At 37.3% G+C, this 25,523-nt stretch overlaps 3 protein-coding genes and 1 pseudogene across 4 annotated transcripts in view; all 4 read left to right on the forward strand.

Annotated features, from left to right (window-relative positions):
• The first annotated feature begins 1,194 nt into the window (after positions 1–1,194).
• On the forward strand, positions 1,195–6,181 carry LOC144632970 (uncharacterized; annotated as a pseudogene). Its single transcript, XR_013566974.1, has 4 exons — positions 1,195–1,335; positions 3,821–4,030; positions 4,839–4,988; positions 5,494–6,181. The product of XR_013566974.1 is annotated as an uncharacterized LOC144632970 (transcript).
• Positions 6,182–12,416: 6,235 nt separating this feature from the next.
• Positions 12,417–16,219, forward strand: LOC144633906 (uncharacterized). Its single transcript, XM_078492834.1, has 5 exons — positions 12,417–12,501; positions 12,665–12,814; positions 12,942–13,151; positions 14,222–14,371; positions 14,594–16,219. The coding sequence occupies exons 1-5, from the start codon at positions 12,465–12,467 to the stop codon at positions 15,139–15,141; spliced, it is 1,095 nt and encodes a 364-aa protein (XP_078348960.1). The 5' UTR covers positions 12,417–12,464; the 3' UTR covers positions 15,142–16,219.
• A 3,378-nt stretch (positions 16,220–19,597) lies between these two features.
• The window catches only part of LOC144633894 (uncharacterized), a 31,531-nt gene continuing 25,605 nt past the window's right edge, over positions 19,598–25,523 (forward strand). Inside the window, exon 1 of the mRNA XM_078492820.1 lies at positions 19,598–19,741. Within this exon, the coding sequence (XP_078348946.1) occupies positions 19,648–19,741 (94 nt within the window). The 5' untranslated portion in view covers positions 19,598–19,647. The remainder of the gene's footprint in view (positions 19,742–25,523) is intronic.
• LOC144633925 (uncharacterized) lies at positions 22,453–23,464 on the forward strand. The gene has a single exon (XM_078492857.1). It carries the CDS (start codon positions 22,597–22,599, stop codon positions 23,035–23,037), a length of 441 nt encoding a protein of 146 aa, XP_078348983.1. The 5' UTR covers positions 22,453–22,596; the 3' UTR covers positions 23,038–23,464.

The following is a 25,523-nucleotide window of genomic DNA, read 5'->3' on the forward strand; positions in this document are numbered from 1 at the left end:
CGACAATTATTTTTTTAAACAAAACATCCTGTTTATGGTGTTTGCAGGAATACTCATATATTCCACTTTTCGGGATCACGCTTTTTTCAATTATCGAATATAAATGTACAAAAAATGTAAAGTACTCTTAAAGATTGAAATCACTAGTAACGAAAGTAGCGTCACGAAAGTTGAATTAACAAGCTAGAAACTTCCATTAAAGTGAAAACAACGTTTCATTCATAGCAGATATACCTATAAATATCATTTCTAAATAAATGACAGTCTGAAATTTACTTAAAGAAACAATTGGAGCTGAGAGTTCAATAAAAATAATTGTTTCTTTTTCTCCTCAAAATACCTTAATTACAGTTTTTGTGTAAAGCACTAAAGGAACTTCATTAAATTAAAAAAAAAAATCTAAATCAGGGAATGACTGGAAAGATCAAACTTTTCATCAAGCAAAAAGGTAAGAACTTTTACTTTTTTGTATGGTGCAACAGATGGAAAAATTACGAACACTGCTTTTACAAATATTTGTGAATTTTAAACATCTACTTTTCTGATAAACGGATCATGCATGTCACTTTTTAGGGGAATTTTCGCCGATGTGATGCTTGGAATTTTTATATGGCACAGAAAATGTGTCATTTGGTTTTGATAATAGATTTCGGTAATTTGGAAATTGATGAAAATGTAAAGTAGTATGTTGTCAAGGAATTCACGTCCTTTGAAATTTATTTACATTCACGCTATCGATATTTATGATTGTGTTTAGACGAACACGTCTGAAAAATTCGAAACATTATTAATGGGAGCTTTCAAAAATTATTGCAAAAATAGACGACAGAAAACATTTAAGATAAAATCGATGATTGATAGATAGATAGAAAAAACCGTTTCCTTTGCTAAATACTTCTCTCGACTTATGGAAACAAGAAGTTCACTAGACGGAAAACTGTATGCATTGAGTGACTCAGTAAGTATTGAATTGGTTGTATAGGGTACTGGTAATAAACAGCAAGTTTTTTTTTTTGCCAACATAACATAGCACAACGGTTATAAACGATATTCATCCGGATAAAATTTGTAGTTTGTTTAATAAAAGTGCAAAATTGATCTTTTAACCTAAGGTAAGCCAGCACACATGGACTTGTAACACTGCTTACAATTATTACTACCAGGCTTAACTTTATATTTTGTCACCAGTAGTGTACGTGATGATGCTAATAGGATTATGCCGGCCAGTGATTATTGTTATGACACTTCTTCCCTTCGTGGATAGCTTGGTATTCAGAACAACATCCCATTCCTACTCGGAATCAAACGCAAATCAGTTTTATGAAATTCACGAAGGTGAGTACCCTTTGCATTCTAATTAAATGCAGTATATTAAAAGTGGAATCGATTTCGGCCTTGTTTGTTTTTGATTTGTAAAATCAGAAATAAAAAAATAAGCCTCAAATACAAGCGTTAAGGTTACTGTAAACCTTCGAATTCAGAGGCCAAATTTTGCGAAAATTTTTCTCTTTGCTCATTCTAAAGCTAAAACACTGGTTTATAGTTTGGTGAAAAAAGTAATGTAAAATTGTTAAATGATCGCGAGTTATCGAGGAAAAACTTCTTTTCAGAAGAGTTAATAAATAGCTAAAGGTGTTATAATCCTAATAAAACATGGGGCGCTCGGTTCATTTTTCGCGGTAAACTTCATCCGGCGACTCGAGTTACGCAGATTTGAAAGTTTTATTTACATCGAAAGAGCTGTGCTGTTTAGCGTGGGTAAGGCCAGAAGGATCAGTGAATTTTTATGCAAAAGTCTGTAAAAATTAATATGAGTTTATCAAAAAGAGAGAACACATCTTGGACGAAACATCGTAAGAAAACCGGGTCGAAGAAAACGGAAATAAAAGAGGGAGACTAGAAGAAGGCCAGAAGCAATTTGATGTTCAGTTGGAGCTTAAGAACAAATCGAACAATAACCCTCAAGGTAACGCTTTCCCGAGCGAATTCATCCCCGCTACAGCACTTTGTTTGGGATCGACGGTCAGCTGATTTTGGCTGCTATTTCGAAGCTGGTTTCCCGTCCTTTCCCGCTTGCTAGCGCTTCATTTTCCTTTTGTTTACCCGTGTTAGAATCCATTCTGGTTGTCCTTACTTTCCACATTACAAGCTGCTAGTATTTCAAATATTCGGGCCAAATTTACGGTTCTGGGAAGTTTTTTGCCCCCTTGAGCCACCGTACAGATCAATTAGACCACGATTTGATTGCGAAATAATGTTTTCAGTGAGTTGCGATGGTCTATTTTGGTGAGGAGTCTCTGGGGGACGCAAGCTTGTGTTTCATTGGTCGGCGGCATGACCGCGTTGACAATCACACTGATGAAGTGTGATAAGCTTGCAAACCTTTAGGAGCAAAAAAACGCGAGCTTTATTTTTGCGATGATTCCACTACTTCAAGCAAATTAATAGGGCATGTAGATTTGACGGATTTTTACGAAACTTGGTCAAAATGTTCCTGGGTTATTAACGCGCCAAACTGTGTGAGGCTTTTTTAATATTTCAAATATTCCGCGTTTTAGACCTTCTTACGTGTCGAAGATCGGCAAATATTCTATTCGCCGAGTTTACAATAGATTTTCTCAGCAACCAATTAGAATATCCAAAAAGCCTCACACACTTTTGTAGTCCATTACCTGCTGATTGACACTGTCCAGTTTGTTTGGTCGTACATGCGAACACGAAAGCAGGTAATTCAATTTAGCAAACATCGTCAGTGTTGCGGTTTAAGGCTTGCGCGAGCTTACCATTAGACCTAATCTTTAAAATAACTTTTTTTTTAGATTCTACATTTTATTAGCTTTACAGTGATATATACTTTTTCAAGGTTTTGTAAAAAGAAACACACACATAATCGATTTTCCGGAAGACACTCCTTAAGGTCTACAGTAACCTTAAGTTAAGTACTGCAGAGTGTTGGGGATCTCGTATTGAAATCACAGAAACTTTAAAACATAAGACAACTACATAATTAAGAAAAGCAAGATTATACCAAAAATGGACCAGAGATATAGACAAAGTCACGGCGGTTGAACTTTTTGCCCACTATTTTAAAAATCAAACATTTTTTAATAAACTCTCTGCTACTGAATTCCTAGCTTTCTTATTTTGTTTCCTTGTTTGATTAATAATGTACACCTTTTTAGTCAAAATAAAAAAAATTCTTTTAAGGCAGCTAAAATGAATAAATATACGAAGAATTTGTCCGCCAAAAAATATACGGGAAGCTCCGCCCCGACGTCCAAACCCTTACACTTTTGGCTACCATTTTTGATAGAAAAGGTAGCCCTTTCGTATAGTTTGGATAGGTAATGGTAAGCCTTTCACATACCTACAGAACTGATACTGCATTTCTTTTCTTAAATTTGACTTGAACAACCCTTTTAACATAGTGAAATGAATCGACCGTTCGGTGGGTCTGTTCGAGGAATTTTAAAAATATCTAAATGACAGTTTCCCTACCCTCTTGTATACTCTATCTCGTAATATTCCTACCCTTTAATAAACCTACAGAATGATAATAATATTATCATTAAAAAAGGTACCCCTTTCAGGAGGCGCCTCCTAGTATAGCCCACTATACGGAGAGTACCCCCGAGTCTACATCATCCAGTAGAATCCTATCAAAAAACAACAACAACAACAACAACAACAACAACAACAACAACAACGAAGTTAATTAAGTCTGTTTGGTTATGTGTCGCTTTATATCCAACATACTGGCATGGTCGTTTCCAAAGAAAGATGAATCATTTCTGATGAAATATATTACATGTATGTTAAGACTTCAGGCTTGTTGGTCACGTCATACAAACTTCGATCACAGATGAGTTCGACTGTGGGTTTCGATGTGCAAGGAACAGGAAATGTCAGTCATACAACTGCCATTCCAACGGACGCCGTGGTAACGAAACGTGTGAATTGAACGGCCAAACACGGCACACGAAGCCAAAGGACTTAATACCAAGCAAGGGATTCACTTACCATGGAAAAGGTATGTAAATATCCACAGTTTCAGGTTACTGACGAAATTCTGAATTTTACAGTTTTCCTTGGCTGTTCATTATCCCACGCTGTGCTTACCCTGTAATTTCCAACATTTTTGCCAACAAAACGGGCCAACGGGTTCATTACTATAGATACCATCGATTGTATCTACCCGTGATTGCACGCGCTAAAAATTATGTTTTCACGTGACATCAAACGTCTGCGTTTCAGGTGTCAAACTTTCAAGTTCAGCAGACCATAACGGCATTTTTCGCGTCGAAAGTTCAACACATTCCGGTTTCGAAATGGCGGAAAGATTAGATATAGAGACTTCTTCCGAGAAATTGATGCTGATCTGTGTCGATATGCATACACAGGTTCACTTGAATCAATTCTAGTGTAAAGTTTCGCCCGTACTCAGTGTTTATGGTGAGCATTTTGAGTGCTAAAAGTTCGCGTTACGGTCTGCTAAACTTCAAATTTCAAAACCTGAAACGCAGACGTTTGACGTCACGTGAAAACATGTTTTTAGCGCGTGGTAGATGCAATCGACGGTATGTTGAAATTTTGGTTACTAAAAAGCTATATGCTAGAGATTATTACAGTCACAGTCATAACCACAGCCAAATGCAAAGCCTGAGCCACGGCCATGGCTCAAAATTCCCTACTCTTTATCATTCACTGTCATTTAGAGGCCATCTTCGTTTTATTTCCTGATAACATTGTACGTTATCAAACAAGTGACTATAATATCACTGCTAAAATAAAGGTTATGTGAGAAAGCCCCACCCTGAAACCACGTTTTTTTATTACAGCTAGGCGAGGATGGCATTTCATCCAGCCTGGTCATTCATGTAAAAACATCCGGGACTCTGGAGACTCCAGAGGAGACGGAGAGTACTGGATAGATCCGGAGAACAACGGAAATCCTTTATTAGTGTACTGTGACATGACAACTGATGGTGGTAAGTTATGAATAATTCTTAAAGGTTTGCTCTTGGAGAGAAACTGTTTCCAGTTTTTTCAAACGTTTGTTATAGTTACATTGTTAACAGTACGTAGTCTAGGCCAATATGTTAAATGCTCGTCCAAAGTTTCACGTAATTCTCCAATTAAATGGGGTGACTTGAGGGATTTAATCCTTATTTAGATGTGACCGGACCTATACCCCAGGAAACTTCCATATAAAAGAAATATGAGGGTAACCATCGAAACGCTTCAAAGGAACACCTGTAATGTACTAGAGTTTTGTTTTGTGGCCCTGGCTCAAATTGATCTCCATCCTTAAGGTGTGTCATTTTTAAACAAACTAGTTATTACCCTTTTTAAGGTACAATGCGCCAGAAGGTTCTGGAAAACTAATTTACATTAAAGACCCAATAATCAAACCCTTTACTTTTATATTGCGGTGCCCCACACCCACACCTTCGAGTGATAAACTACTTACACATCATACTGGGTATTTTTCAGGAGGCTGGCTTCTGATTTACAACGTTGTGATTGATGGCGCATCTCCTCCAACCACACTGGGTTTTGAGACATCATACCACGGAATCAGTCATTATAAGAGCAACAACATGGTTCTAGCGACTAGTGGCTTGAATGAGCTGAGAACGCACCTTTCCTTCACTCAACTGAGATTCCACTGCAGTAAACAACAGGGACGTACGTTCCACGTGACCACGGTCGCCAATAGCACTGGCGAAGCTGTAGTCCAGTACTTTAGCCGTCAGACGGACGCCTTCCCCTACGCCTGTGGATCATTTGCAAGACTGAATGGAGACAACTAAAGCTTGTAGAGGAATGTGCAAGATGGGGAAGAGAAAATGGTGTCTATGAAGTTGGCAAATGGGGGCATGAAGGAATGCGGGAGTTGAATGATTTCCCAGTATTTATTCTTGATTCATATCACTGGGCCAATCACCTTGCTTGGAATTCTTGGCTGTGTGATGACGGATTTGGATCAGTATCATCTTTATCACCTGGAGACTTCTGGAAGATTTATGTCCGTTAATTAACAATTATTCTTTAAAATCGAGGTGAATAGCGGTTGAATATTTAAGGAGCTGCGAAGCGGCGAGGTAAATATTCTGCCGCTATTCACTGAGTTTTCAAACAATAATTGTTTCTGTATATACACACACGAAGTGATCTCAACAACAAGCGATTTCAGCAATTTCAGAATTAAACCATTTAAAGTCGATTTAATTGACCTTCGTCTCAATTCATGCGTGCAAGCGGTACTAACGGGCATGCGCGAAACAGTCTGCAGAATCTTCAAACCTGGAAATGTAGTTAACCTTCAATAAAATACTCGTCACATGTCTAGCAAAATGGTCTTTTAACACCATTCAAACCAGCAATCTGAATCAAACACCTGCTTGTAAAACATTATGACCGATGAATCAAAGATTTGAAGTTCATTTGAGATGAAAATTAAAAGAGCAGTTGGCGAAAGAACAACCTCAAAATTTTGATTATACAATGCAAGCAGAACTGTAGCAAAAGTGGCAGTTTTCGTACACAAAGGCGTATTACGGAATATTTGTGGAGGTTCTTGGTTGAATAACAGTCGATGTTGCTGCCGATAAACCCGCGGTATTCATTTCTGCCGATGCCGGGCGAGGATCGACTTGACAGTAAGCAACATGTTTTTCGTTGCTCGAGTTGTGTGGACATTGTCAGGTGCTGCAAATTGTTTCTGCCGATTGGACCACGCTTTATTCATTTACTTCCGTAGGGAGTGAATAATGCTTATTATAACCCACCGATTAATTTTCGCGCCCGCTCATTGGACAAAAAGCATCATATGGTACAAAATGGCGGATATCAGACAGTATATCCCGTCCAATTTGATATCCATCGCCCGATTTTTTAGACATGTACAAAACAAACGAACAAAGTCACCCTCTCAGGTCTATCTTTTTGATCAAATCATAGTGTTAAAAAAATACGTAAACCAATCAACTTGCATTATTTTTAAACAGAGTTACGCCGTGATTATCACAGTACGTGTTTCCTATTTACCAACGATAACACGCGTTGAAGAAATTACTGGTATACTAGAGGATAATGCCCTTGGCCGAAAGACTGTCCTCAAAATTTTACAGTTGCCCTCGAAGTTTCGCTTATCGGCCAACTGTTCATTTTTCGAACAATTTTTCAGCCTTGGGCATTAACTTCCAATATGCCAGTCGCCTGAAGGGGTTTATTTACTAATTAGCCCGAGATAGCGAACCAATCAGATTTGCTTGAAACACAAAGATCACTGAGTGTGTATATACTAATCAAAAATAATTTCACCAATTCTCAAAAATTTGAATCCAAAGGAAAATCTCGCTCATAGCTAAAAACTTAGGGCTAATACCTTATTATAGGAAATTAACGCTTGTGTTAATTAAGGTATTTGAAATTAACGCGACTTAAATTAACGCGAATTGAAGGGAAAATTTCTTCCCATTAAAGGAAATTAACTCGAAAGAGGAGGTAACATTTCAAAATGAAGGAAATTAACGCGACGAACACAAAGAAAAACAATTGTTGAGAAAGTCTAAGACAACAGGAACAAATTTATTTCAACACTTGGCGTATAATCCTAAACGTAGGGGTTAAGCGAAGGAATCTGACCGCCTCGAGCGTTCTTCACAGTTTCAGTGATACCGGCAGATTTCCACCCTGATGAAATAATGCCTTTTCCTACGAGTCAAGAACGTTTGACCGTATCGAGAAATTGGGGCCGAAATAATGGAAATTAAGGTCATGGAAATTAACGCTCCACTTAATTAACGGCGCGGAAATTAACGTTAACAAAAATTAACGCGACTTAAATCAACGCGAATTTTTGAAATTCGCGTTAATTTCATGACGCGTTAATTTCCTATAATAAGGTAATATGATTATTTGTTGCAATAATTTGTCTGTTGAAATTTGTAACTATAGTTAGAAAGTTCTTTGCTATAGTGGGATAACATTATGTACTAGAAAAGTATAAACTGGGTGACAAATCTTGAAAATTGAAAGATTTCTGCCATTTTGGAAAAAAGAAACAAATTAATTAGAAATTAAGGGTGCTTTCGATTGGGCAATCCGGATTTCTTTTTAAAGAAATTCTCAATTTAGAGCACTGGAATAGTCTGATGGCACGATGTAGGCACACGCGTGTTGGTTTTTGTTAGACTACGTCTGGCAGTTTTCTTATTCACCCTCTTTTTCGCATATGTTGTTTTTTATTTCAATAGATTGTCGATTGATTGTCCCCTTTCCTCGTTAGTGCGCGCCGCTACACTAAATGTGGAATGCTTTGCTTAAATTATTTGGCCACACATAAAGGGTGGTTTCAGTGGTTTCTCGTACCTGGCGTGACTATATAATTTGCAAGGATGCAGATTATGCTATTAGGATACATTCTTCATCATCAGATGACTGACTGACTCTGCCTCTTGACTAAAGTTTTCACATTTGATGTATCCTGTCAGAGAAGTCAGAATAACAACCTCTTGTATATTTTCACGCCAAAAAAATAAACTGCACTTTCACACATATACAAATTTTGGCTCGTGTTAATTTTTAATAAAAACATCTTCCGATCCGAGTGTCGCGCGGTCGTTGTTTACTTCGTACGGTCAATACCCAACTCATACAACTAGCAACAACTCCTTCCATTTCCACTAAACTGTGCGGAGCTCGTTTAATTTTAGTTTTTTTTTCTATACGAAGACAATCTCAACAGTGTCTCAAGTGATTCCTGGTTCTATAAATGACATATATAGGTTAAGACACTTAAAAAAAATAGTAGCGGCGCCTTTGAGAGTCGAGAGTGTTATGGGCGAAACTTAGCAGCTGCGAACCTATACTGCAATATAAACTTTTGTAAATTAGATTTTTCAACTTCAGTACCGTCTTCCCGTTTTTCAAGTGAAAACTAAATGGCCGGTAGCTAGGCGCATGTCACTGAAGCACCAACTTGTAGAACCATGGCTCTTTTTGCTAGAAAAAAAATGCTGTTATTTTAAACTCGAGCGTTACGTTCAGAATACTTGTTTTGTATTTATTACGTCACTTCTGTCTTTATGCGTTTGTTAGTGTTTATATACAGCTATTTCAATAAACGTTGTCTGGTCAAAGCTAAAACCTAAAAAGCAAGACCGTAGGGCGTTTTGGGTATTCACTGCAAATTTACATATAAGTTTCATTAAGGGCCCACTGACGGATTTCTCGCGCGTTGCTAAGGTGCTAAAAGAGCGCGCGCTGTATTGCGTGTACGGGTTACTCACGCTATCTGTACGCGCCAGATGTGCAAAAAAATTCCTTTCGAGCACTTCTTCAAACTCGCCAAATAAGATGAAACAATAAGAACTACCGAAAAACTTCCTGACTATAAAAAGTTGACTTCACATCTGAGAATCAGTCAGATTAAATTGAACCAGGAAAAGCAGTTTTTTTACACATGCAAATAATCTCAAAAGCGTACGCATACAACTAGCGCGCGCACCGTTCTCTTGTCAGATGAATTACGCATGCGTTAACAAAATGATTTCCGGTTTGCAGAAAAAATCTAAATACTTGGCGGTCTTTAATTTGATTCACTTTTTTTCGACGTTATATTTTTCCGACCTGGGTCGGGAACATAACTAAGTATTCATTTGCTTAAATCATTTTTAATAAAAATTTTATGGACAAATCAATATTTTAAGTCTCTCTAAAAAAATTATTTTCCATAATGAAATGAAACCCATACTTACCAAGATACAAAAACAAATTTAGATCATGACACCATGAATGATTTTCTGATAACATGCAAAACATTAAAAATTTTAAACTTTTTCTTTATTGGTCACGTGATCATGGGCGTGGCCCGATGACGTCATATTTACGTTATGGACTGAGTAAAAGATTCAACCATAACTAAACAAGAAAAATTTCTATAACTATATAACCGTGAATGTCCCTAGCAACGGGTCCAAATATATACGTCAGTGGGCCCTTAAATGCACAAATTTGTATTTCGCACGGGAAGAATTCACGAGTTTGTTTTTCATTTCAGGAAGTCTTTCTGTAGCTTTACTTTCACTGTCTCTTGGCTCTGAGTTTTTGAAAATTCTTCTTTAATTCAGTGTGGCTAAAAACACCTCGTTTCACATGTTTGAAGAAAATGAAAACGTGGAAATTTGCGTTTGCCATGTCACTATATATTTTAGTATTCAGCACGTGCAGTTACTCTCTTCTTCTACCCAAAAGCGTTCAGTCACGTTTTTAACTTCCTGTACATTTGTCTGCGTTTTCTCTGCAGATTTACGTTCCAGTTCTGTGAGTTGATGCGGTTCGCGGGAAAAAATTATGGATAAATGTATGGGAAATTAAAAACGTATAGAATGCTTTCTAGCCCCACTACATCCTTCAAACTTGGTGAATAAAAACTTTTGCCTATAGCTAGTATCTTAACTTTAGAATTCATAAGTTGTCCAGAATTTAATTTTTGTAAAAGATATTTGCCGTCGGATTTCCATACAAACACAAACAATTTCTACCCGCTTTGCCTACTCGTCAAGATGGCGTCGAAAACCGTGATAAAGCCTTTTAGTCACTTTACTTTAACAAAACATTCTTTTGGTGTTTTAATGAAATACTGTGAAGAAGATTTAAAGTGACTAACAGCTGTCTTAAAAGCAAACCATGTATTCATCTTTTCTAGCTCAGCTATTTATTTTTATTTATGGAATAAAAAAATAATGAAAGATGATAAGTGTCAGTTAAGCATGTTTTAAATGTTTACATCAGTTGTAAAATTAACAAGCGCGAAACAGATATACCTAGTCTGTTTTTGGTCATGTAACTACTGTAGCTATTATTGGCGTAATGGCTGTTAATTTTAATTTAATTTTCGTCTTTTGAGGGACGATCCTCCATTGTCGATCTATATAGTTAAGCGCGCTGTCGTAGCTAAACGTAACACAAGAAAGAAAGCCCAAGCATTTTGAGATTTTCTCAGCTTCGCGTCAAAAAAAAATAGCCGGTTTATGAAGCAATAATATATACAAGTAATTTTATATCACTGACACCATACAAGTTTAATGTCACTCTCTGCCAATTCTTAGTTTTATTTTAACAAAATGCTGTAGGAGTTTATAAGAAACTTCACTTAACAGCTAACTTGACCTTAATTATCATAAAGGAAAACATTTTCGTGCGTTTCGACAGAGATAAAAAAACACAAGTAGAGGTTGTCATGTCAGATTGGCGATGCTGGGTGGCATCTTGGCTTCCCACAGTGTTTTCTTTAGAACAAAACCCATGTAAGTGTATTTAGTGTTTTTCTTATGTAATATATTGACTACAGGAGGTTCACTTTGTTGGTGGAATGAATATTGCTGTGCTTATTGTAGAGACTTTAAATCAACAGACAAACATTTGAAATTAAGCGCGAGAAACGTGTTTTAAAAAAAATCCAACTGGTAGGATGCAATCTACAAAGCGTTGCCGAGGAGTTAAGCTCGGGACTACCAAACCCAGTTATTGGTAGAGCAGAGCGGAGACTGATTTCAACAAGGCAAGGGGGACCAAAATTTCAAGTCCAGCTTCTTATAAGCTACTCGGTCATGCCGCCTCAATAATAAGTTGTAATTAGAGAATGTTCTCTATTCTCCCAATACAAGCAATATTTTTAAATCACTAGGATACCAGAAGTTCCCAAACCGCCAAACACCACACTTCCTGATATTAAAACAGAGTGTGCCACATGTTGTTTTGTGCAGTAGTTCTCAAAATATGCTGACTGTCTTCCGCAGTTAGTCAATTTACCTTTAGAAAAACAATCCATTTATGGTGTTTTTCTGAAATACTGTAAAGAAACATTAAGTGAGTAACAGCTGTCATAAAAGCCACCATATATTCCTTTTTATCTAGCTCAGCTATTTCTATTTATGGAATAAAATAAATATTGGAAGAAGATAAATGTTAGTTTAAAGCATGTTTTAAATATTAAAATCAGATGTAACCCAAAAGCTGAACAATAAGCAAGCGAGGAACTGCAGACAGTCAACAATGGGTTAAATTTAATATACGCTTAAAATAATGGAAAAATAATGATGAAAGCCAAGGGCTAAGCCCGAAACGTTTGGATTTAATTTAATTTGATCTTGGCACTTTAAACAACACTTTTCCATAATTATCACAACTAACAAGTGCCACGCAGCGAACGAAGATTCATTTCTTTTCGAATACGCTTAAAATACCCCGTCTTTGTTACTGAAAAAATGCATGAGATTTGTTTTACAAAGCACCCCTACATAGGTTAGGCCAGAGATAAATGATTGTTATTGGATTACGTGTTTGTACTTTACTGGTTGGAATATATTTATAAGGTTCTCGCGGAGCTAAAGCTCTGAAAAGACTTGAATATGTTCAAAAGGAAATCTGTAGTCATTACTGAATGAGATCGGAAAATGGCCGGAAAGACGAAACTCTTCATGAAGAGAAAAGGTAAGAATTTTCTTCATTTATTGCATTGCGAAAACACTATAAACATGACAAACGAGAAATGTGTATCTGTGAATTGTGAAAATCTGCTTTTTCGCTTAAAGATAAGGCCGGCTTAGCGAATTTTAGTCACTGTGTAAAACTTCCAGTCTTACGTTTGTTCCAGGTTTGCGGTACGTGCTGACGCTGGTAGGATTGTGCCATCCTGTGATTATTGCGATGGTACTTCTTTCCTTCGTGGATAATTTCGTATTCGCAACAGCATCTCAATCCTATTTGCAGTCATATGATGTTATGATGTTTGAAATTCATGAAGGTGAGTCACCTTTGCTCTCTAGCTTAACCCTCCACCTGACCTTAAAAGTCATTTCTGGCGTTTCTCTTTTCTCGTTTTAAAAATGGTGAATTATGTGAACTTATGATGAAAAATATTCTTTCTTCAGACTTCAGGCTCGTTGGTCACGTCATAGAAACAACGATTACTGATGAGGTCAACGGTGGTTTACGATGTAGAAGAAATAGAAAATGCCAGTCATACAGCTGTTATTCTAGCGGACGCAATGGCAACGAAACATGTGAATTGAACGACCACTCAAGTCACACGAGGCCACAGGACTTAATACCAGCCAAGGGATTCACTTACCATGAGAAAAGTAAGCATATAACCACGGTTAAGTTAAAGAGACGAAACGCTTTTAATTTGTTAGCTTTCCTTTTCCGTTTATAGCCCCAACATTGTGTTTACCTTGTAATTTAATTCCTAGCACGATAGACAATTATTTTCTCCATAAAATTAAGGGGGAACTACAATGTATTTTCTACTGAAGACTTTTTAACATAATGTTATGCTTTTTAACTTCTATAAGTGAGTTTTTTGCAATGTATGTTCTATTAAAGCTTTTTGATTTTCTTTTTCGAACGCCACCCTCAAAAGTAAATTTCGACGAAACGCTTTAAATTTATAATTCCAGCGTTAACCTTTAGTGAGTTTTTCGCATATTATTAGGGGGAAGATACCTAACTATAAAATATTTGTTGTTGAAGATTTTTTGACTTCATATCCTGGGCTTCCTAACTTCAATGCGTGACATTACCTTTTTATTAAATAATCGAACTCTTCATTTTCTTTCTTGAATCCCAACCGCATTTGGTTAAGTTACATTAACACAACAGGAAATTATTCCATTAAAACTCAAGCAGGTCATACTTTTTAATTCGACTTTATCCGTTATCGAATTATATTATATTAACCCATTAAACAATGCAATCCATATTTTTTTGATTTGGCCAAATCAGAATAAGAAATCATCCGCCATCAGTTTGGCTTGTCACTTTTCATTCATTTTCCTTTTCATTTGCTTTTTTAAGCGGCTGTATTTTTTAAAACCGTCCACTCAATCTCACGTCAAAAAATGATTTTGCTTGAGACTCTGGCAACTGAGAGACTTTACTAAAACAGATTTAGTTTGTTTCAACATGAATTTCTGGCCGCGTTAAGAGCCATGAAATATTTTGTCCATTCGGGCCCGCCGCAACGTCATAAGAAATTGGGCATTTTTCGAGCAACTGTAAAATATTTAATTTGCATTAAACACTGACAATTTTTATATCAAATTGTTCATAAACATTTCTTGTTTTCTAAGAAAGAAGCAAAACATAAAACTGGAATTATCTAAATTAATGTGACCTAACAACTTTCAGAAGAAACCGTTTACTATTGCAGTCGTACAAGGATGGAATTCCCTTTGGCCTGGCCATTCATGTAAAAGCATCATGGATTCTGGTCACTCCAGAGGAGACGGGGAGTACTGGATTGCTCCTGAGGGTAACGGAAACCCTATACCAGTGTACTGTGACATGACAACTGAAGGTGGTAAGTGATAGTGAGTGATAATGATAATAATGATAATAATGTTGATAGTATTCGCACAAGCAAATTCAATATTATATTAAAGTCTTGGTGCTCGCGTAAACGTGTTCTCAACTAAACCTTATATTGGTCTATATAATCCAAAATACTGATTCCTTTTGCCAACTTTTCTTTTATATTCAAATTTATAACAAAAGTATCGGCGCATGACATACTGTTTTTCAGGAGGCTGGCTTCTGATCTACAACATTGTGATTAACGGCTCATCAGCTCCTACCACCTTGGATATTCAAACATCATACCGCGGAATCAGTCATTACAACAACAGCAACATGGTCCTAGCGACTACTGCCTTGAATGAGCTGAGAACACATTTGCCTTTCACTCAGCTGAGGTTTCAGTGCAATAAACAAATCACTCCACGTTCGTTTCACGTGATGACGGTCCCTGACAGCAGAGGGGAAGCTGTAGTCCAGTACTACAGCCTTCAGACGGATGTCCAGCCCGACGCCTGTGGATCATTTGTAACACTGGATGATGACAACTCGGTTATTGCAGGGGATTGTGCCAGATGGGGAGGCGAAAATGGTGACTGGTGGGTTGGTAAATGGGGGATAACAGGAGATCGCGAATTATACGATTATACGGCACATATTTACTATCAATACAATTGGGCTACTAATCCATTTCGGCCCGTACCTAGATGGGAATGTGATGACTATTATAATAGAGCTGTAACACATGGAGACTTTTGGAAGATTTATGTCCGTTAATCAATAGCAACTTTGCGTATCCCTAAGAATTGAGGGGAGGGGGGGGGGGAAACCATGGAGGAAATTCACGTAGCTCAGTTGCTATAATTGCACTCATTTTAGGTATTAGGTACTACAGGTACAGTACTTATTATTAGAAATCAGCCGGTTAGAAGGCACGGGCCAAAAACCTTAGTTTTTACACGATATTCGCCACTTTAGAGACGAGGAGGAAACTAGGGAGAGTCTCATCCCGATCATATTATCATCAAGGCTCTTTAAATTATTTTCATCTAACAACCTAGCTCGAAAGGTTAATAAACGCACCTTTCTTTGATCACCTGGCTAGCCTAGAAGATTTCTTAGTTTTCATTTGTGACGTAATCGCGGCGTCGATGCGTTTATTTGCAAGATTGACAACGCAACTAGGACACGTTATAATCTACTAACTTGAAAGTGCTTTCGCATAGCGAGTGGGCTGAAAAATAGAGTCCAATAAAAGACTATAAGCTGTATAGGCTACACCGCTGAGTAAGTGATATAGGAGATATGAGACATCTTAAATAAAGCATAATCTTGGATTAGATCAAGAAAATGGATGATTTTTTATTTATTTCCAGATTTGCAATATTTAGTAAACTATGTTATTACAGTGGCAAATGTTACCGAGCCCTAGAGGCCGGAATTTTTTGTCTTAGAGCCTTGATTGTCACAGTGTTTGTCAGTTTAAAGTTCTCCCTAGATGTGTAGTTTATGACAACTCATTTCCCTATTATATTAATGTCCCTCTCTTTCCGATACGCTTTCGAGGCATTTGGTAACAACATTGAATAAGGGGGAAACTGAGGCATCATATGTATCATATATTATATAAATAACAAAATTAATTGCCATTCTATTTTGCATGGGTTTAGGTGTAGAATTTTCAGCTAAGTAACAAATTAATATTTTAAGTATGCAATTTTAATATGTAAACGATCTCACTGAGTTTTGAACTCAGACCATTGACAATGGTCTGAGTTCAAAACTCATTTTGACATCAATGACGAACAGAACGACTTCAGAAACCACCACAAATGAACGTAAACCTTGCACGAAGTTGAGGCGATCTACTGTATTACGGCTATACCGCGCCGACAAAACCGCAGGTTCATGCTAGGTTTCCCTGAAGGGGAAAAAAGCCAAGGCACCACAGAAAAACGACAAAGGATCGTGCTTAACGCAGTCAAGATTATCTTTCTTTGCTAGAGAAGGGTTACAGAAAACGGGAGAATTTTGAGTGAAAACGGTGGGCCAAAACGGGAGGGTTGGAATCTCTGGAGGTTGTAGCAAACAGTTGGTGTTAGGGATCAGCTAAGGTTTAATTTGTCCATTTAATTATTGCATATAACATTGAATTTATTTACTAACATTTTACAAGTATTTTAACGTTAGCGGTTTCAATTTAGGGGGTTCGACCGAACCCCCCGAACCCCCCCCCCCTAGATCCGTCCCAGATTGTGTTGTTCTTCCTTATTTGTAGCACAATGAACGCGTTCAGTTTAAATTGTATTAACTTTCAATAAATCATTTTAAAATCATTTTTGTTTCTTGGATGTGTTTTTTTTTTCAATTAGACTTAACAGGTGACTTAACGTCAGTAGGTTACGACTCAATGGTGTGGGGGCTTTAGCTTGTCTTTTATTGCTGATGCAATAATCTGAAAAGAAACTTTTGAAGGAAAAATGCGCAACTTTCCGTGCTTGTAAAATCGACAATTTTATCGGGGAATACTCAAATATTGGAATTGTGTATTTCAAATAGTAAATTATACAGAAAGAAATACCGTAGAATTCCGGTTATAAGCCCTGGACTTATACAACTTTGTAAGGGGTTTTGGGTGGGCTTATAAGCGGAGGATTTATATATCCGGGAGGGCTTATAAGCGGAATGGAAAAATCGTTTCGAAAAGAGCCAAGTGAGTTTTGATCGAAATGCGTTTTTAAGTTAAAAATGCATAATAAAGCAACATTTAGCCCTGGCTGGTGCGTTAGTGTAATGTCGATGCACACGGGTGTTTGGCGATAAAAGTGTAACAGTAGCCCCGAACAACTCTAGTTTCTTATGTGACCGTTAGTACATCTACAAATCTGGTGATTTTTAATTTAATTTGCTCTTTTTGTAGACGATCTCCCATTGTCAATTGCTAAATGTGCTGTCTTAGCCTTAGACAACGACACTAAGGATGAAAGCCCAAACTAACTACTGAACTTCGCGTCAGAAGAGTCGTCGGTTTATGTAGCAATGGTTTTAAAAGTACTCGCTGATGGCTCGCGTTTCCCGAGTACGTTTATTGGTCAAAAACCACTCGAGTAACCATAAAAATAATAAAGAAACAAACAAATAAAAAACAAAAGAAAACTGAAATGACTTTATTGGTGGCATGAGCGCTGCTGTGCTAATTGTGGATGCTGTTAGCAACAAACAAATATTTAATATACAGTCAAATATCCCAACTGGTAAGAATCTTTTTATACAACGCGCGGACTGGGACTGGTTTTTGAGTCTAATGCTTGCGTGCGCTTTGCGCATGCGCATTAGACTCTTTGTTATATGAAAAAAGCTGTTAGCAATCCCAAGGGAATGGTTCGGGATCGATAATCGTTCGCTGTAATGTAGAAAACAATGATCAGCTGCAAGAACGGACTCCGTACGGACACGCACGATTAGTTTCAATTAAAAACAGCCAATCAGCGACACGTGTTCCCACGCATAATTAAAAGTTCTTTCTCAAGTCACGATTATTCAACACTTGAACAGGACGTAATAATTTTCCAGTTAAGACATTTGGAAGCTTTTTGTGAAAATAAATCTTCGTTTTCAGTTCAGTTAAGCACTTGTGTTTTCGTCTTGCTTAAAAAGCAAGACGTCTTTGAGAAAAAATATTTCGACGGCGACTCGCGTTTATTTACACAATGCGACCAAATATTTATTTTGTTTTAAAAAATAGAAAACTTTACCTCGTATTTTGTATTTAAGTCATTCGAATTTTGACCAATTTTTTCTTTACAGTGCAAACAAAAACCTTCAAAAATAAAAGATGTACATGGATAAATGTAAATCAAGTTACGCGACTAAATCAAAATGCGTTTGTTTGGCCGCTTTGCAGTATTACACTGTCCCGGCCTTTGCCATACACTGAAATCGAATTTCATGCTTTTACGACTCTCAGAGATCTTAAGTTCTTCTTACAGCTAGAAAAATCATAAAATGGTTACATTGATATGGAAGTGATGATTCGCGAAATTTGTACATCATGATAAACAGTCTTCGCTCCTGTGTATGGTAGCTCGATAATAATTGCCAAGTTTCCAGCGTTCAAAAGGTCATCATTATATTGACGTGAGCATTTACACCCGTTTTTAGGAAAATCTGTCACTAAGTGCTTACAGTACAATGGAGTAACAGTCACTATTTCAAGTGCTTTTATTGCAAAATCTGTTTCAAGAGTCATCATCAAAATGGTGAAAAATCTGAAAGAAAACGATGTGAAGTTCTTCAACCCTTGTTGTAATGAACATGCTTTTTGTAAATCGTCACGCAATCTTGTCCAAATGTTTAATCGTTTCTGCTTTTACGGACAATACGGAAGAAGTAACATCAACTCCTGTTCATACTTTAAATTTTGTGAAGCATATAACATTTATGACTGTTTCGTTTTTATCCATAATCATCCACGATGCCCCTAGCTTGCTATAAGCATTTTAAATTAAACTCCCGAACACAAACCTCTAACCAATTTTAACCGGCTTACGAAAACCGCGCAATCTGTATCACTATGCCATACGGCATTAGACTCATGTCACCCTTGGTGACCTATTTTTCTATTCTTTCTGCTCTCCCCGTATAAGCAATCTTTGTAAATCACCAGGATGCCAGAAAGTTCCTAGAACTGTAAACGCCGCTTTCAAATTAAAACAAAGCGTACCATATGTTGTTTTGTGTGGTAGTTCTCATAATGTAGTTACTGCCTTCTATAATTAATTAATCTACTAACGTAGCTACTTAAACGGGGATGAAATTATTTATTTGTAATAGCCGGATATGTGGCAGTTGTGTAATTTCTGCAATTTACCTTTCACCAGAACTTTACTTTTTTCATCTCAAATCTTCTATTCCAACGTAGGAGTAAGACTGGAACAGAACAAAATACACCCATAGTTAAACAATATTCTCTACTGTTTATATCACTCAAAGCTGCACTTTTCTCATTCAATCTCGTGAGTTCCAAAGAAATGGAAAAAATGAGACATTAACCTTTGTTTCCCGCAAACAAAGCACAAAGGGTCTATATGTCACATTGGATATATATTTACAATAACTTTGGCAACATTTAACTAACGAGCGTGGAGCACCATCGAATCATATCGCAAATTGGATTTTGTTTTTCTTTGCTGTATAAATTCTTAATGACCTTTGGGAGGTTTTCAACATTAGCTACCAGCATATTCAACGAGATCATAAGAAAAGAATGTTTGCCTGAAGTTTATGTTCTTTTACGGTTCCATGACTTATTTCCAGTCCTTTACATCTTTTCTTGTCGTGATTTTAAGGCTTTCTTGGACAGGTGTGTCGGCATCGGGTAGGTTTCTGTCGTGTTTTCTTTGTAACGTTGTGTTTAAGTTTATGATGTAAAACAATGTAATTTGATGCGTATATAGACTGCTTATACGTTCCTTCCACGGATATTGAAATTTGCCCTTAATGAAATACTTTTGCCGTAGATTAACATTATTTCGAGCTCTGTTAGGGATGTTTCATAACTTATCCTACAAATACAAACACTTTCTGCTTGTTAAATTAATTAATTATTAAAAAGCTTACACAAAATAACTAAGCCAAAGTAATTTTCATGAAATCAATGTTTTTCGTTAGGTCCATTTACTATAAGTTTTTCATTCCGGTATATTTTTATTTTCTGCAAAATCTGCATCGCCAAAAGTTAGTTGAGGTTTTTTGGGACCTTCTGTTTTTCGTTGTCAAGGCAATACTGTAAAGCGAATAATGTCATGACGTAAGTTTCCCATCCGAGCAAAGAAAGAGAACTTAAAAAACTACTTGAAAAGTTAGGTATGGTCTCCAAAAACTGTCATACCTTTTGTTCTTTGCAATATAGAGCAATGCACAGCGAAGACAATCGGAAAGCCAGTTACAAACAAGGCTCTTATAAATCACGTGATCAGAACCCCGAGGGCGACGTCAGAGAAAGTGTGTGAGTTACACTGCTTTATGGAATCCGAGTGTGAATCATACAACTTTGGTCCAAAGGAAGGTGATGGGTACGTGTGTGAGCTGAGTGACTCTGATTCTATCAGAGATCCCCTGGACTGGATTACAAAACTGGACTGGATTTGTTTACGCAGAAACCAAGGTATAATATGCAGCTTTGTTATGTTAGGACGATGTTTGGTCAAAAAGTCTTTACAATGCCAAGACTTAATCAATTTGCTCTAGTTCATATGACATTAACACCGCTTGGAAGAGGTAGGAGCGTTTTTATTTTTATATTTATTGTGTATTCTTGCGCAACCTCGTTTTTTCTTTTTTATTTGAACGAAAGAATCCATGCAGAGAGTTTCAGTGTCCTGATAATTCCCGCTGTCAATCAGACTTTGAACATGACACGCACCAGTGTGTGTGTGAAGCGGGATTCACTGGTAACAACTGTGAAGCAGGTTAGTTAAAAGTGGTTTAACATATTATGAAATACAGTTATTCTGAAAGTATATTTTAACAGATGTTTTCTTTTTGTTTAATTTTTCGCAGATGTAGACGAATGCACGCAAGGAGTTGATGAGTGTCACGTGAATTCCACGTGCAACAATACCGAAGGATCGTACAACTGCACGTGCAAGGATGGATTCACGGGAGATGGATTAACTTGTCAAGGTGAGAAAACCGTGTAACAGTCGAAAAGTTGAAAGTACTGCATAATCATGTGGGAAAATAGTTATAGTGGAGCTCCCTGCGGCTTGAAGGGCCGCAAAGCAGAGCCCCATACCGATCGAAAATTAACAGACCCATGCTTTTGGTTTTTCATGGTCATCATGGCTAGCGGGATGGTTCGCGGGCGCGTGCGCCTAGCGACGACGTCGCCACAACCTGATCATGAACATGGCAAGTCTCTCGATTTACCAGGAAAAACGAAATCAAGTGTGTAATGACCACTACCGATCGACATCGAAAAAAGGCTGAAAATGACCTTTATTTAGAAGCGAATATTTTAATTTTGGGATCTAGCTGATAAACTCTAGTCTACACAGCCGAAAAGTGTAGTCTTTTAGCGGCTCAAATATGCAAAATCCCTTGTTCGTTTTCAGTATTTCAAAAGTTATTACCATTTGTATCAGCACATTTGCGAGGTATAACGACATTTCCGCTTAAATAAAATTCAAGCCACAAAAGCAGATTTTGTCATAAATACAGCTTACCTGTTTTCTACCTCTGGTTTATTCCACCTTTTGCCATTTTGCAATCCTCCAGATGGCTAAATTCCGATACATTTCTAATAAACAGGCAGGAATTACCTTCAAAACTTGAGGACGACTTCTACCGATCGAATATCTTGTTTCAAGCGAACAAAAGCTCAAAACCATGGCCATCTTTTGAGTTAAATAGCGTATCGAAAAATAAGCATCGAGAATCCGCAGACTATAAACTGTCCAAAGTTTCTGAAGTTTCCTTTTTGCGAGTTTTTCAATTTTACGTTGTTTCGGCCCAGAAAAAAACGAACAACGAATGTATTTAACTCCCGCCATTGTGACGCCATGCTTGGCCAATAACTATTAAAATTGCATATCATATAAAATTATCTAAATGAATGTGACGTAGCACCTAACAGAAGAAACGGTTTACTATTGCAGTCAGACAAGGATGCAATTCCCTTTGGCCTGGCCATTCATGTAAAAGTATCATGGATTCTGGACACTCCAGAGGAGACGGGGAGTACTGTATCGACCCCGAGGGTAACGGAAACCCTATATCAGTGTACTGTGACATGACAACTGCCGGTGGTAAGTGATACTGATAATGACAGTGATAATGAAACTGATAGTGATAATAATGATGATGATGGAAATGATGATGATGAAGAAGAAGATGATGATGATGATGGTATTCTTCTAAGCAAATTCCACATTTAAGTTTTGGTGCTTACGTAAACGTGTTGTCAAGTGTTGGGGCTAGCTTTGATCAGTGGTTTGCACACAGTTTGAAGCTTCCTCCGTGGTTCCTTAAAGGACAGACCAATTCAATTATTCCTTTTGCCCACTCTTCTTTTATATTCTCATTTATAACAAAAGAAACGGCACACAATATTTTTGTATTGAAGGAGGCTGGCTTCTGATCTACAACGTTGAAATTAACGGCTCATTGGCTCCTACCACTTTGGATATTCAAACCTCATACCGTGGAATCAGCCATTACAACAACAGCAACATGGTCCTAGCGACAACCGCCTTGAATGAGCTGAGAACACATTTGTCATTCACTCAGCTGAGGTTCCACTGCAATAAACAAATCACTCCACGTTCGTTTCACGTGATGACGGTCCCTGACAGCAGAGGGGAAGCTGTAGTCCAGTACTACAGCCGTCAGACGGATGTCCAGCCCGACGCCTGTGGATCATTTGTAACACTGGATGATGACAACTCGGCTCTTGCAAAGGATTGTGCCAGATGGGGAGGAGAAAATGGTGCCTGGCATGTTGGTAAATGGGGGAGAACAGGAGATCGCGAATTATACGATTATACGGCACATATTTACTATCGCAACAATTGGGCCACTAATCCATTTCGGGCCGTGCCTAGATGGGAATGTGATGACTATTATAATCAAGCTGTAACACATGGAGACTTTTGGAAGATTTATATTCGTTAATCAATAGCAACTTTGCGTATCCCTAAGAATTTAAATCCATGGAGGAAGTTCGCGTAGCTCAGTTGCTATAATTGCACTAAGTTTTGCAATATTTTAGGGTATTAGGTACTACAGGTACAGTATTTATTATTAGAAATCACCCAGTTAGAAGGTACGGGCCAAAAACCTTACTTTTCAATTACACGATATACACCACTTTAGAGACGAGGAGAAAACTAGGGTGAGTCTCGTCTCGATCATATTATCAACAGGGCGCTTTAAATTATTTTCATCTAACAACCTAGCTCGAAAGGTAAATAAACGCACCTCTCTTTGATCACCTGGCTAGCCTAGAAGATTTCTTAGTTTTCATTTGCTTGTTGCATTAAAACTTTGACGTCAACGCGACGTCGACTGCGAATAGCTGCAAGATTGACAATGCAACTAGGACACGTTTTTCTACTACTTGAAGTGTTTCGCAAAGGATTGAGCTGAAAAATTTATTCCATAAAATCTATAAGCTGTATGAGCTATACACTACTGAGTATTATAGGAGATATGAGAAATCTTAAAGATTTATGTTCGTTAATCGCTAGCAACTCTTGCGTATCGGAAATTCTCGTAGCTCAGTTGCTATAATTGCACTAATCTTTTCAATATTTTGGGGTATTTGGGGTACCAAATGTAAAGTATTTATTATTAGAAATCACCCGGTTAGAAGGCACGAACCAAAAACCTTACTTTTTACACGATATTCGCCATTTTAGAGACGAGGAGAAAACTAGGTTGAGTCTCATATCGATCATATTATCAACAGAGCGCTTTATATTTGAGCAGTTTTTAATTGAGTGTCGTAAAACCAACGTTAATCTGGCCAATCACAAAGGACACAGACAATCCAGTGAACCAAGCAAAACTCGAAGCAATTGCATGTAGCTTGTGCGAAACGCGGGAGAACGTGCGCTAGGAAACCACCATTAATTTCGGTTTTACTCCTGATTGGTTGAGAAAGTGGCGCGAGTTTTTTCAACCAAAAATGTAGCAATGCAAAACCAAAGCAAACGCAAATCAGTACTTTTGACGCTCAAGTGAAAACCGCTCTATTTCCATTTAACAACCTAGCTCGAAAGGTAAATCAACGCACTTATTGCCAGCTTATACCGAGTAGGTACAGTTGACTGTCACCTAACCAGAACACTTCTAAGTATTCATTTGCTTCATGCGTTTATACCTTAACCTCATAGCGACTGCTGCGTTGTCAGCGTAGTTGTGTGATTTATTGAGAGTGCTTTCGCAAAGCGAGTGAGCTGAAAAATTTAGGTCATAAAATCTATAAGCTGTACGTGCTAAACCATTAAGTAAGTGATAAAGAAGATATGAGACGTCTTAAGGAAAATACTATCATATATTAGGAAATCAATGATTTTTTAATTTATTTCCAGGTTTGAATTTATTTAATATAAATATAATTATATATACATTTTTCTGTTGTATTGCGAATCATTGAGGAAGAAACATTAATATAATTAAACTGTAAGCTTTTTAGATTAAACTTATTAGTAGGTACCGTGTTGTATTGTTAATTATAAAATGGTCAATGAATTGCGCGCGCTGTGATTGGTCAATTCGAACTCATTATAATCCCATAAAGCACGCTGCATACGTCACGCGCGTGCTTTATCGAGTTATAATGCACGCTGCTTACGTCACGAGTTTTAGCGCGTGCAATTTCTTTAACATTTCATAAAAGAATTAAAAATCTTTCTCCTCGTGCATTGTTGAGTTATATAAGCACGCTGGAATTTTTAAGAACACTCGAGAAGTGCGAGAAGCACTCGGCTGCGCCTCGAGCTTCTCTGTGCACTTCTCTCGTGTTCTTAAAAATTCCCGCGTGCTTATATAACTCAACAATGCACTCGGGATCGTTTTTTATTTCTTTATTAATAATGTATAGTGCTGTAAGTAGTGTTATAATTATTGTAACTAATGTTAGTATTTTAAGAAATGTTCGTATTGCGAGACAATTTAGTGTTGATATTAAAGTTAGGATTGAAAACAACGTTAATATCGTAGGTAAGCAACGCCAGTATTGTAAATAACGTTAGTATTTGAAAGTAACGCAGTATATTGTTGTAAGTATTTTGAGTGATGTTAGTATTGCAGATAAAACATAATATATAAAAACCTTTGATTCAATTTAAAAATGTCGTGTTTTTAGACTTGTGTACCACAGTGGAACAAATGTTACGGAGCCCAGGAGAACGACACTTTAGTTTCGGAGCCTTGTTTGGCACAGTTTTTGTCAGTTTAAGTTTCTCTGTAGATGTGTAGTTTATGCCAACTCATCTCTTTATCATATTAATATCCCTCTCGTTCCGGTACGCCTCAGAGCTGTATTGTAACACAACATTGAACAAGAAGAGAGGGGGGGGGGGGGGGGGGGGATAGGCACAAATTTATTATAAATAACGATAATAATAACATATCACTTATGCACCAACTTGTAA

The sequence above is a fragment of the Oculina patagonica genome, chromosome 12, assembly GCF_052425735.1.
Source record: "Oculina patagonica isolate OP01 chromosome 12, crgOcupat, whole genome shotgun sequence".
Lineage (NCBI taxonomy): Eukaryota > Metazoa > Cnidaria > Anthozoa > Scleractinia > Oculinidae > Oculina > Oculina patagonica.

What these genes read in the sequence shown, in the direction of transcription:
- LOC144633906 (XM_078492834.1), top strand. Translation starts at nt 12,465, where the DNA reads ATGGCCGGAAAGACGAAACTCTTCATGAAGAGAAAAG. An exon ending in ACTCTTCATGAAGAGAAAAG is followed by an intron (nt 12,502 to 12,664) that starts GTAAGAATTTTC and finishes CGTTTGTTCCAG; the next exon opens with GTTTGCGGTACGTGCTGACG. An exon ending in ATTCACTTACCATGAGAAAA is followed by an intron (nt 13,152 to 14,221) that starts GTAAGCATATAA and finishes TTACTATTGCAG; the next exon opens with TCGTACAAGGATGGAATTCC.
- LOC144633925 (XM_078492857.1), top strand. Translation starts at nt 22,597, where the DNA reads ATGGTCCTAGCGACAACCGCCTTGAATGAGCTGAGAACACATTTGTCA.